The sequence below is a fragment of the Aphelocoma coerulescens genome, chromosome 3, assembly GCF_041296385.1.
Source record: "Aphelocoma coerulescens isolate FSJ_1873_10779 chromosome 3, UR_Acoe_1.0, whole genome shotgun sequence".
Lineage (NCBI taxonomy): Eukaryota > Metazoa > Chordata > Aves > Passeriformes > Corvidae > Aphelocoma > Aphelocoma coerulescens.
In genome coordinates, this window is record NC_091016.1 from 67,815,145 (window position 1) to 67,826,994 (window position 11,850).

Below are 11,850 nucleotides of genomic sequence, written 5' to 3' on the forward strand. Positions count from 1 at the left end.
ATATTTTTACCATAATTTCACTGATATTTAACACAAATGTTGAAAAATGCTATCAAAATAAGGCTTAAAGTTGGAACTTCATGTATGTCAGTAGTCTTGGACCAGAATAGTACGTTTTCAAGTACTATTCCTTGTCAGATTTTAAATAGTACTGCTGAAGGCGAAACACACTGGAAAAGAAATTGAGAATAATAATCTGCATGACCAGTTATTTGTCTCTGTAATGGGTTCACAGTTCTGTGGGACAGAATGTAGGACTTTCCCAAACTGGTTCTGCTGGACTAAATCAGTGTTTCTTAAAGTTTCTATTAGTGTAGCTTTGGGCTCTTTTGCTTTCCAGTTCTAGATTTTAAACAAGTTTGTCTTGTTCCTTTTCTGCTCATTGTTTTAGTTGTAAATAATGATACATTCCTTCAATTTTGTATAAAAATTTGGGCAGGTGATGTGGAAGAAAAGGGTGGTGGTGGCTATTACAACCAGTCAAGGATTTAAGGCAGTGAGCTATTCCCCATCATTAATAAGATAGGAATGGCAAGAACTATAACCAGTTCTTATTTTGATTGTCTGGAGAAAATAGACTGCCTCCAGCCTGTAAGATTTTCATGGTAAACTTGATTTTTTTTTTTTTTCCCATTTAGTCATGTACAGTTGCAGGTAACTTAGAAGAAATAAGGTTTCTAGACCCATCCCGTTTGAAACATTCTGTAGGTCTCTTGAGGAATGTTGCAAACTAAATGACAGCATAATTTGAAATGTTGTAAATATTTGTAATCAAATATTATTATTGAAGTTCATATTTTAAGAAATTTTGCTTTATATTTAGGGTGTTTATAGGGGAAGTACAGAAAAAATCAGATCAAAATACTGATAATAAATGGAAATAACCAAGTTTGTGCAATTTTCATGTGGGCTTTTGAAAAAACACTAGATATTCTACATGCCCTTGGTTAGCTGATTTTACTGAAGCCATAATGCTAAATATTGAAAGCTTGCATGGGAATTTACCCTAATGTGATAGCATGGTTTTTTTCATCTATGCCATCACTGTGTTTATTTTTTCTAATTTCGTGAGCTGTGAGAAAATGTTAGGATTATTGATTGAGATCTTCAACCATACTGTCACAGCTTTTCAGCTGCAATAATCATTTTTGTGTTGAGCAAAGTTTCACAAAATGAGCAATTTTGACTAAATCTGTTTTGCTAAAGCATGCAAAAAAATAATGACTTTGGAAGGGACTCAATTTACATATACAGGGTTTATCACTATATGCGGCCTTTTAGGTGTTTTTTTAGGCTATTTTTTCTTACCTTATGATCTCAAAACTTTATTAACTTTGATGCCACCAGAGGAAGTAGCTGCAGATACAAGTACATGAACCAACAGTTGGTCTCAGCTCTGTTACAGTACCTGTGCATGCTCAGGAGGAGCTGTCCATAGAAGTTTGTAAAAAGTGAGAGTGCTGAGTGTACTCTTATATGGTTTGGAAAACCCCTTTCTGTATTAAGGCTGCCCACATATATGATTCACCTGCCTCAGGCAGATTTTAGCTGTTTTCTTCCACAGGCCTCCTAATATTCATGCTCTCCAGGCAAACTATCGCTTGATTGAAGAGGTCCCTGTAAATCCCTTCACTGCTTCATCGGTCCCCACTTACCATATTATAATTCTGTCGGGGGTGTGACTGATCTGACCCTGAAAGAGCCTTGTCCACCAACCAAATCCTGAGGACAAAGAACATGTCCTGGCAGAACCCAAATACCATAATGCACAGAAATGGGGACATTTTTTATGCCCTGATTCTGTCCCGCACTGTCCATTTTGCACTTACACTGATTTCAGGGGGAACTGAAGGAACTTGACACCTTTCAGGAAGCAATCAGCATGGGAGTTGGTGAAGCTTCAAAGACCACGTTGGTTTACCAAGCCAGACCTGGTGATGAGGGGAACAAAAGATAAATGGTTCTCAATTGTGCTTGGGAATGGTTAAGAACCTGGAATTGGTTCATGTTTCTGGTTGCCACCAGTGCTTGCAAAGCCTTCTTCAGGTTCTTTTGTGTACTGTATTGAGGTGGCATCTGTAACGTGGCTTGGGTATTCTTTTTCTAGACGGGATCGGCTTTGACAGTTTTCTGTCAAAAAATGACATTTGATGCCATCTGTTAATTGTCTGTGTTCATATCATTTGCTGGAATGAATAGAGGAAAATTAGCACGCAGGCATACTGGTAATATTTTTCCAGGTAGAAAGATGGAAGCATTCATTACACTGAAGCATTCATCAGTATCTGTGAAGAATGCAAAGAGCAAGTTGGTAGTAAGTGACCTCAAGATTTGAGATCAACTTGTTCTTTTGAATTCAGCTTTAAATTCAGCTTTTAATTTAATGTGAGACACAAAATACTAAGATATTTGCTTATATCACTGAATTCAGCAAAGGGTTATTTGCTGTTTGTGTGGATACTGAAAATGTCATTGTAGAATAAGTTCAGAGAGTTCTTTTTAAATACACCTGCAAACACATGCTAAGAAGATGAGGCATTTGTTAAGGTGTATGTGCATAAATGTGCATGTGTAGCGTATCTGTGGAAAATAACTGGCATATCATTTAAATGATGAACAGAGTGTTAGGACATGAAGAAGAACACTTTGCAGATCTTTTATTCAGAAATACTTAAATAATCTCCAGTTATAATAGTTTCTCGTGTTAAATAGGCCTCAATCATTCTTTGACTTTTCCAGGAGTAAAAGTAATATGCAGACAGAGTATGTAGGTTTCTGACTCAGTTAAACAGTAAGTGGCATAGGAATTTGCACCTGTATGCATGAGAATTATTATGAGAGTCTGTCATATGCCTTTAATCTGTAATTGTAGTGAGAAAGTGATAAATAATATTGCTAGAAATAAAGAGGCTTAGTCTAATACTGAAAAAACTAAAAAATATTTCTTTATGTACCTACGTTTGTTTGAAGAAGAGTGTTTCTTCCTTAGTTCTGAAAAATGTAAGATCTAGAGGTTTTGAATTTAATGTTTCATTTTCATTATGATGTGCAACTGGCTAACTTGCAAGTACTGAACACTCTGCTGGGAGGGGAAAAAGTCTTCATAATATTAAAAACTTGTCTATGCATTGATGAATGACTAACTTGTCACGGAAAATTGACTGTATTATGAGGTTTTTGAAATTGTTGCTGTGTTTATTACAGACCAAGGGTCAGGATTTTGTGTGACTGGTAAAATAGAAGCAGGCTATATTCAAGTTGGAGAACGACTTCTGGCAATGCCTCCCAATGAAACTTGCACTGCAAAAGGTATAGTCTTCAGAAGCATGTTTACTTTCAGGTCAATACTGGGCTAGAAACAGTTACTGAAATGGTAACAGACTGTCAAACTGATACTAACTGTCAAACATAAATTGTGAAAGCATAAAACGAATTTCTTTAGATGTGACTGTGTCTGTATAAATATGTCTGTGAAGAGTATGTGAAATCTTGCATGCATTTTTTTACCATATCAGATAATCCAAATGTTATAGCCTTGTGGCTTTTGACATTGGTTTATGAAGAGCCTGTAAAAAGCATTGAGTTCTAGCAATGTCTATAAAGATGTTCAGTACAGGAATCATTAATAATCAGCTTTACTGTGGAGTGTTTCTGCTGTTAGGAAGTGTGAGGATGTTGAACAACCTTTAGAAATTAATCTTATTAATTGGATGTGAAAAAGCTTGAGAATTAAGTCATCACTCTTGTTTGATGTTGTAAGATTTGTCACTGATCCTTTCATAGTATCAAACTTTCAGGATATAGTTGTCTTGAGCAGCTAGAAAAGAGAAGAAAGTTGGATTTAAATTTCAATGTATTTGATTTCTGAAAAGAGGAATAGCTAGACATTAAGTGCTTAGCTGTTTCCTGATTAAGCTTGCTGTCTTTGTACTGCAGAGTTGGTTTTGTTTCATATGCAAATAGAAAGATAAAATTATGATTTTCCTACATTGACCAGTGAATAAAAAATTGGGTCCTCGAGGTATGAATAGATTTTTGTATCTAAGTATTTAGCCTGAATTCAGCAATGTGTTGGTTTTGTTGTCTGTTCTGTTCCAAACCCAGCTTGTTCAGTGTTAATTTGGGAAGCTCTTCAGTCCATCAACTTACACAGTTCTATGCACATTTTTCACATGCAAAGGAATGTTAAATAATGTAGATGAATTTGGGTAGCAGACCACTGTAGTCACTCCTCTGTGTGGGGAGTGGAGGAAGTACCATGGAAAAAGATGTATTTTGTCTGAGTATCTCCAGCAGCATGATTCTATGGTTTTTCTTTTGTAATGCCTCTCTCATGACTGAAATGCAAATGAAGGTTGGGGATATTAGTTCATTAAGCATGTACTATTTATATTTAATGTAAAGAAATAATAATTTAATTTAGCATACATTATTTACTAAAGACAGTGTGCACATTAGGATTCAAGTTGTTCATTTCAAGAGGCTGAATTTCATTCGTTCTGTGATAATGGCAGATAGATGAAATAATTATCAATGCTGCATAAAAAATGGTACTTAATGTGCTTATAGTTGAATCATGCTTTCTGGCATGTTTTTGGCAGGTGATTTTGGGAACAAATCTGTAAGTCAAGAGGTACAATCTGCAGCAAAATGGAACTAGATCCTATAAATATATGCAGTATTTCTAAAATACAGTTTTTTTCTTTCTCTCTTGGTGTCTACCAGAAACCTCAGAATGTTTAATCAGAGCTAATTAGTCTTGCCCTCACCCACCAACCAGGCTTAAAAGAATAAAGAAATTAAAATACATAAAAATCAGAATTAAATTACTTGTAAAGGTGCTTTCTAATAGACGCGATGTTGCGAACAAAAGGCGTCAGTTACGCTTTTTTATGAAAGAGTCAGCAAACCCACTTAAGGTAAATGAAAGTTGACACAGTACCATTAAAGTATATGAAAGATGCGGTCTAGGGTGTGCGTGTGCCTCAAAGGGTGGGTGGGGCAGATACAGAGATATTAGTACTACAGCGTTTTCAGGATTGCGTCATCTGTGCCGGTGACAAGGGCCAGGTCCCCTCCTCTGGTTTAAATAAGGCCATGTTATGGTGCAGGGTGCGGTGAGAGAGAATAGCGAATCCTCACCAACGGGAAAGAAAAGCTTCCTTGGTCTTCTCAGTTAAAAAGCTTTTACTCTCATCCCATTCATACTGAAAATTGATGAGTAATGGTTGATGAAGCACAAATGGCCCAAACAGAGCTGTTTGTTTGTAGCTCAGAACCTAGGTACTTCACTGTGAGGTTCTGTTCTTACTCATTTCCAGGAATCACACTGCACGATGAACCAGTTGATTGGGCTGCTGCAGGAGATCACGTTAGTCTCACTTTGACCGGCATGGATATCATCAAAATCAAGTGAGCAGAACTGGGTTTCAGTCTAAGTAACGGTTTGTTTTTAATGAAAAGCCATATAACTATTACACTGGGCTGTATTACAGCGGTTTACTTGAAGAATGATGTGGCTACCAGGATATTTAAAACCAAAGTGATGCATATCACCTGGCTTGCATGTACAAACGTTGGAAACATCTGCCACATGTGCAACGGCAGCCTCAGAAGAATACTGTCAGTTTTCATCCTTTGCCCTAGTGCTGACACCAGTAACCTTCCAAGCCCTTTTCTTGTAGACTAGTCCTTGGACATTTTAATTGCCAAATAAATTAAACCCGTGTTTCTAAACTAAACAGAAAATTTTTAAAGAACTTCTCAAATTATCAGTTATTCTAATGAGACACATGCAAACAACTGCCATTTTGTACTAATGAGTAAATCTGTACAAGTAGAATTGATGGAAACTGTTTATTCAACACATTTAGCTGCTTGTAAGATTTGTTTTCCTAAATGTTTTGCTGAGGGGTGGTCTGATAGTGAGACACAGCAAATCTCCTTGTGTCTTTTCCAGTCTGTAGGTTTCATGCTAAGCATTAGCCCCAAGCTTTTAGGTGTCAGTGGTTGTTCAGGCCAGGTAACTGGATCCATAATTTGTTCAGCTTCTTTACGTTCCAGTTGGACTTCAGACAGCAAACTTTCAAGGTATTCTTTGAAAATCTCCTTGCATTGATAGCTTTTCAAGTTTATACCCTGATTTAAGAGAAAAGTACAGGTATTCTGTATTGCCGTATTGGGGTGGGATTCTTAGTGGTAAAAGGGTGAGGGAAGTCTTGTTCTATCTGTTGAATGAAGTCTTGAGTCAATTTGTTACCTTGATGTCATTCATCTTTTGGAGATCTGCGAGAGTTGTCAAGAAAAGCTATGAATTTTCAAGTCCTCTTGACATTGATAAACTTTGATGTACATGTTTAATTGTGCTGTTTGTTCTCTTCCATCATGTTTTCCTGTGTGGGATTAATTTTCCGTTTATTTTAGATGGCTAAAACTAGCCCCTGTGAAAAAGCTATATGCTTACTAACTTGTATCAAGCAGCAGCTTTCTTGTGTTCTCCATGTAGAATTTTTTGGAAATGCGTGCTGCTGAGAGCTCAGGTTTTGAGTCCTGATCATGATGTTCCCTTATTATCCAGAAAATATTTGAGCTACAGGCAGCAGTACTGCAATTTTGGGGACACTGCAGTATTTTATGCTATTGAACGGAAACACTGAATCTCTGAATGAAAGTTTAACTCTTAAAAATACCTACGCACAGGAAACAATGACATTTTCAGAAACTGATTATCAATGGACGTAATTGTTCACTGAACTAGACAGAGCCCTTCATGCATACACACAAAATAAGGTAGACATTGTCTAGGAACTCATTTTGTTACAGGCTTTAATACAGTGTTGCTGGATATCCATGCACCCACAACCTCCCTACCACCCCAGTTATATTAAAGTGGTGTTGCTTTTCCTTCGCTTGTCTTAATCACTGCACTGGAAAAGGGTAATTATTTAATGATTTTATGTCAAGACACATCTGTTTGATTTTTTTTTTGTTCTCTCTTGTAGTGTGGGCTGTGTATTTTGTGATCCCAAGGAACCCATTAAAGTTTGCACTCGGTTCAGAGCTCGAGTTCTCATCTTCAATATTGAGGTTCCAATCACTAAAGGATTTCCTGTAAGTCTCTGTGAAAACTGTTCATGGCAGGTTGCTCAGGGCTTTACTTCTCCGTGTTCTACCCCTGAATACGAGACACATTCAGAATCCAGAAGTGGTTCTGTCTCTCCAGAGGAAACTGATTCTTCTGTAATTCAAAGTGGATAAAAGGGGCTACTGTGGCTGTCTATGCATATTTTTACTGGCTTTTAGTACATAGCTGAGTCATTTCAGACAATGTGAGTTTCATCACATCTAGGCTTTAGAAGCTCACATCTTGTGGAAATATAATGATGGACTCAAGTGTAAGATACCTTTTAAAATAAATAAGATATCAGTTCATGCTATAGAACTGCACTGAGCTGGCAAAAGCAAAACCCTATAAAGGATGAAAAATGTATTTATGATAACATAAAATATGGCCTTTGTGTCGTATCAGTAATCATCATAAAATTTAGGAACTAGGAACAGTTACTCTATGTGAGGCAGACACTCCTGTGAGAGAAGTTTTATAAGCATTTCTTTAAAAAAAAACAGTCTTAAAAGAAGCAGCTGTTTTCAAGTAATAACACCTAGGATTGCTGAGTATTGTAGGATGTTTAATAACTGCAAAAAATGTTTTCAGGTGCTTTTACACTATCAAACAGTAAGTGAACCTGCTACTATTACAAGGCTGTTGAGTGTCCTGCACAAAAGCACTGGTGAAGTGACAAAGAAAAAACCTAAGTAAGTGTTTTGAATAGTTAATAATTACTCAAGAAATGGGTTGACTTTTAATACACAGTATGTCAAACAGGTTCTACTATGAATCAGTTGTATGTTATAAGAATATGCTTTTATTGTTTTAGTTGGTTTCGTGTTTGGATTTCAATGTGCTTTACAAAGTGAAGAACCTCCTGCCCACTTGATAAATGTGGAGCACCTGAGAAGTGCAATGACTTAGGCCCAAGGTCACTTGCAGAATTAGGAATGAATCCTAGATCAGCAGCCCTTTACTTAAAGGGTTTTTTTTCTCTTTTTTTTTTCTTTTTTTTCTTCAGTATTTCTTTTTTTACTGTTAAAGTATGGGATCCTTGCATAATTCTGGAGATGGCTAAATGTCTAAAATATACGTGACTAGACAGCATGTCAGTGCAAAAGAAATTTAGTGAGTCTTCCCACAGAACTACAGTATCATCCCTCTAGTTATTTAAAGCTGTATTTGGGTAGAAATGCTGTTTTATACATACAACATTTTCAGAATAATCCTTTTCCAGAAATTGCATAGCTGAAACTGTTGCAGACTTCTACAAAGCAATGAATTGGTTTTTTATTCGTGGGGTTTGAAACAAGACTTGATTTCCACTTGACATGAAAAAACAGGTGTTAATGAGATAATTAGCTTCAAAACAATTTGTTAAATGCTGTGATGAGTGCCAAGAAGTTTTTGAAGAAAACTCAGATGCCTTATTAAAATGTATACTCCAGGCAAATGAGTTTTCAGTCTCATGGTTTGGATTATACTTGAAATCAAGCTTGATAATTATACTTTGGGACTTTTAAGATGATTTTTTTCCATTTATTCAGTGTTCTTTTATTAATTTATCCATGCATCTGTTTCTAATAAGGGTTTTCTGCTTTTTTACCTGCAGGTTCTTGGCTAAAGGACAGAATGCTCTAATAGAACTACAAACTCAAAGACCTGTTGCTTTAGAGTTGTACAAAGATTTTAAAGAGCTGGGGAGGTTTATGTTACGCTACAGTGGTTCCACTATTGCTGCAGGAGTTGTTACAGAGGTATGGCATTTTCGTAATAGACTTTATACTGTAGAGGAACAACGATATGGTTAAGTCTTGTTTTACACCCTCTAGCCCAAAAAGCGAATTATTTCTGCTAAAAAAGAGACAGTGCTTCAGCAGGATGTGAGGAAAACTTGTCATGATTCTGTTTATTAGGAGTAAAAATTACTCTGTTTAGAATTTCCCCTCTTCCCCCTTGAGTTAACATCAATCTTTTTGAAATCTGCCTGTATAAATATACTGGAAGCAGTTTGTAAATAAGAAGTGTTGGCCATTTTTACTGTGTCTAGGTTGGGTCCAGTATCTTTTTCTGTTAAAATTAAAAACAATTGTACATTTGATTCTTACTGATGCCTAAAAACATTTTCTGATTCTGTGTGAGATGAAGCAAAGACTGTGGGGCTAAACATAAATGTTTTGTCTTCTACTGGAAGCAAAAAATATGAATGTCTCTCTATCTGTCCGTTTAAAAAGTCTTCCTGTGATTTAGACACATTAACCAAGTCCTAGTACTGAGAACTAAAGGCTGAGTCATTTAATGTCAAAACTTAGACCATGAACATTTCTGGTTTCTCCATCCATGCATAGGAATGATGTGCTAGGTCAGCCAGAGGCATTATGGATCTATAATGCTCTTAAAAATCTGTCTGGTCTTAAACAAGATCCAGAAATAGGATGGATTGCACCCATTTTTCATTAAATTTAGATTGAGGTGACTGGGGTTCTATTTGGATCTGCAATGTTTAGATCTAGACTAATGTTTGTAGAATTGGGACTAAATAAACTCTTTGATTTGTTATTTGGGAATTGCTACTTTAGTATCTGTCATCTTGTTCTGAGAATTTAAGTGGAAAAGGAATTATTTTTTCCACAACTACATAATACTGAAAAACACTTGTGATCATTTTACACTTAGTACTTAATTTTTCACCATAACGTTTTTTCCATTTGCTTGTATTTTTAGATTAAAGAATGACAGCGGTGACAGAATTTCCACTGTCCAAGCAAAACTCAATCAGATATCCAAACTTCTATTTAAGAATCCAATTATTTCAGTTGAAGGAACAAGTGCAATTAATTGGGGAGAAGATGGTGGTGACAAAAGTCAAATTGTGTGAGACATCTGGGGATCCCTTCATCAATCTCTCCTGCTGCAGAACAAGATGCCAACTGACAAGGAACTGCAAGTGTTGCACTTCTTATCTCAAGAATCTCATGTGTTTCTCCATGTGGAATTTAGCCCTTAGAGAAGTTGATGGAAAAATATTAGAAAGTTGAATTAGAGAAAAAGATGATGAATTAGAGAAAAAGATGATCTCATGAAACAAACTCCTTACTTCCAGACATAAATTGTTTACATATTTTCTTTGGTTGCTTTTTTGCTGCACATTAATTCAGTAAAGTAACTTTATTGGTCTAATATATTTTTAGGTTTGAGTTGAATGCATATTCAGGGGAAAAAAAAGAACTATTTACCTTGTTTTCAAGAGAATAGCATGTAGTATTATCATGGGATTGTTTTCCCTTTCCCAAAATTTATTTAAAGAAAAAGAAATTTTCTTTTGCTGTGTAGTGGAAACTGTGCCAACTTTGGCTAATTTTATTTTTTAAACAGTAAGAATAATAAAATTAATTTGTCTGAGCATTTTTGTCTCCTTCATATTTTTTATTTAAACACTCCTAAATTGTGTTAAATTATTCTTCACTTACCATAACTGAGACGTTTCAGAGTAAACTTATGAGTTAAAATGCGAAACTGGCATCCAACTTGGCTTTCTGAAGAAATAATTTCAGTTTTTCTCATGTTACTCAGTGCAGCCACTGTGCATACACCTCTTTCGTCCAGATTTAGTGCTCTTTTGAACAAAGGCTGACAGTTTAATCTTGTGGTATCTGCTAAAGCCAAATTGTGCTGACTTACTCCTGTAACTCCTTCCTGCTTTTCAGTAATGGGGCAAATGAAGCCTCCCAGCCGAAAGGAGGATCCTTCTGCCTCCTCCAGCTCAGAACAGACACACTTTACTACAACTTGGAAGTTTTTTTTTGGGTAGGAATTTTGAGAGGATGTCAGATATTTCAGGACCTGCATGTGAGTGCAGAGTGGAGACAATTCACCTTTGCCCAGAGTTAGTAGCGGGGGACAGGAACTGAAGCAGTTGCTCCAGAGCGTTGGTTGCTGTGGTTAACCAAAGGAAAGCTGCGTCCAGAGTAGTGAGGAACACAAAAATGCTGTTTGTTATTTAGTTCACAGTCCTTCATGGTCTGTACCTGCTCTTCCCACGTGATTTTTTTTTTTTGTAAATAACTTTTTTTGCACTTAGGTGTTTTAGCCCCAATTCAGCAGCTACCTGCACTTGACCACATAGATGAATTGTACTGTTGACTGCATGGATATTTGTAGAAGTATCAGCAATGCTTTATGTAGAAATGACTTTTGTAAAATCTTACGAATCTGAAACACCTGAAAACTGTTACTGTCAAAACCGAAGCTATGAATTACCACTATTTGTTATGTCTTTTTATAGACCAAAAATTTCACTTAAGTATTTATCAGTTTCAACATGCCACTGTGAAGGTTTTGGTGCCCTTGTTGGATTCCAGAGATTTATACTGCCAAGCTCCTGCATTGAACCTGTTCCACTAGAGCTTGCCTTCAAACGTTGAAAGTGTTTAGGTTGCTCTTAAGTCAAGGGACAGTTGCAGTCTTCAGTTTTAAGACTTGCCTTAAGTTCCTTACTGTTTATGGACAAGGAAGTGTGATACACGGTGAACCTCTGATAACTCTTCTCACACGTGGTTGCATTAAATTTTGAGGCTCACTTTTCTGTGATAACAGAAAAGCTACTGCATGTTTTCCCAGTTTGCATCTTGGGAGAAGCATGGTATTACCTAATCCAGTTTCAACTTGACTGCACTACCTTTCAACACAGATTTGAACTCTGCCCGGAGGTGCTGCTTGGTTGAAGCATAAATGATTTGTTG

The 11,850-nt window shown here is 36.4% G+C and overlaps 1 protein-coding gene across 4 annotated transcripts in view; it reads left to right on the forward strand.

Annotated features, from left to right (window-relative positions):
- The window catches only part of HBS1L (HBS1 like translational GTPase), a 59,657-nt gene extending 49,144 nt beyond the window's left edge, over nt 1-10,513 (forward strand). For all 4 annotated transcript variants that reach the window (XM_069010720.1, XM_069010721.1, XM_069010723.1 and 1 more), the window contains 6 exons: nt 3,205-3,309; nt 5,322-5,412; nt 7,002-7,110; nt 7,715-7,815; nt 8,721-8,865; nt 9,833-10,513. In XM_069010720.1, the coding sequence (XP_068866821.1) occupies nt 3,205-3,309; nt 5,322-5,412; nt 7,002-7,110; nt 7,715-7,815; nt 8,721-8,865; nt 9,833-9,844 (563 nt within the window). In that variant the 3' untranslated portion in view covers nt 9,845-10,513. The remainder of the gene's footprint in view (nt 1-3,204; nt 3,310-5,321; nt 5,413-7,001; nt 7,111-7,714; nt 7,816-8,720; nt 8,866-9,832) is intronic.
- Nucleotides 10,514-11,850: the final 1,337 nt, after the last annotated feature.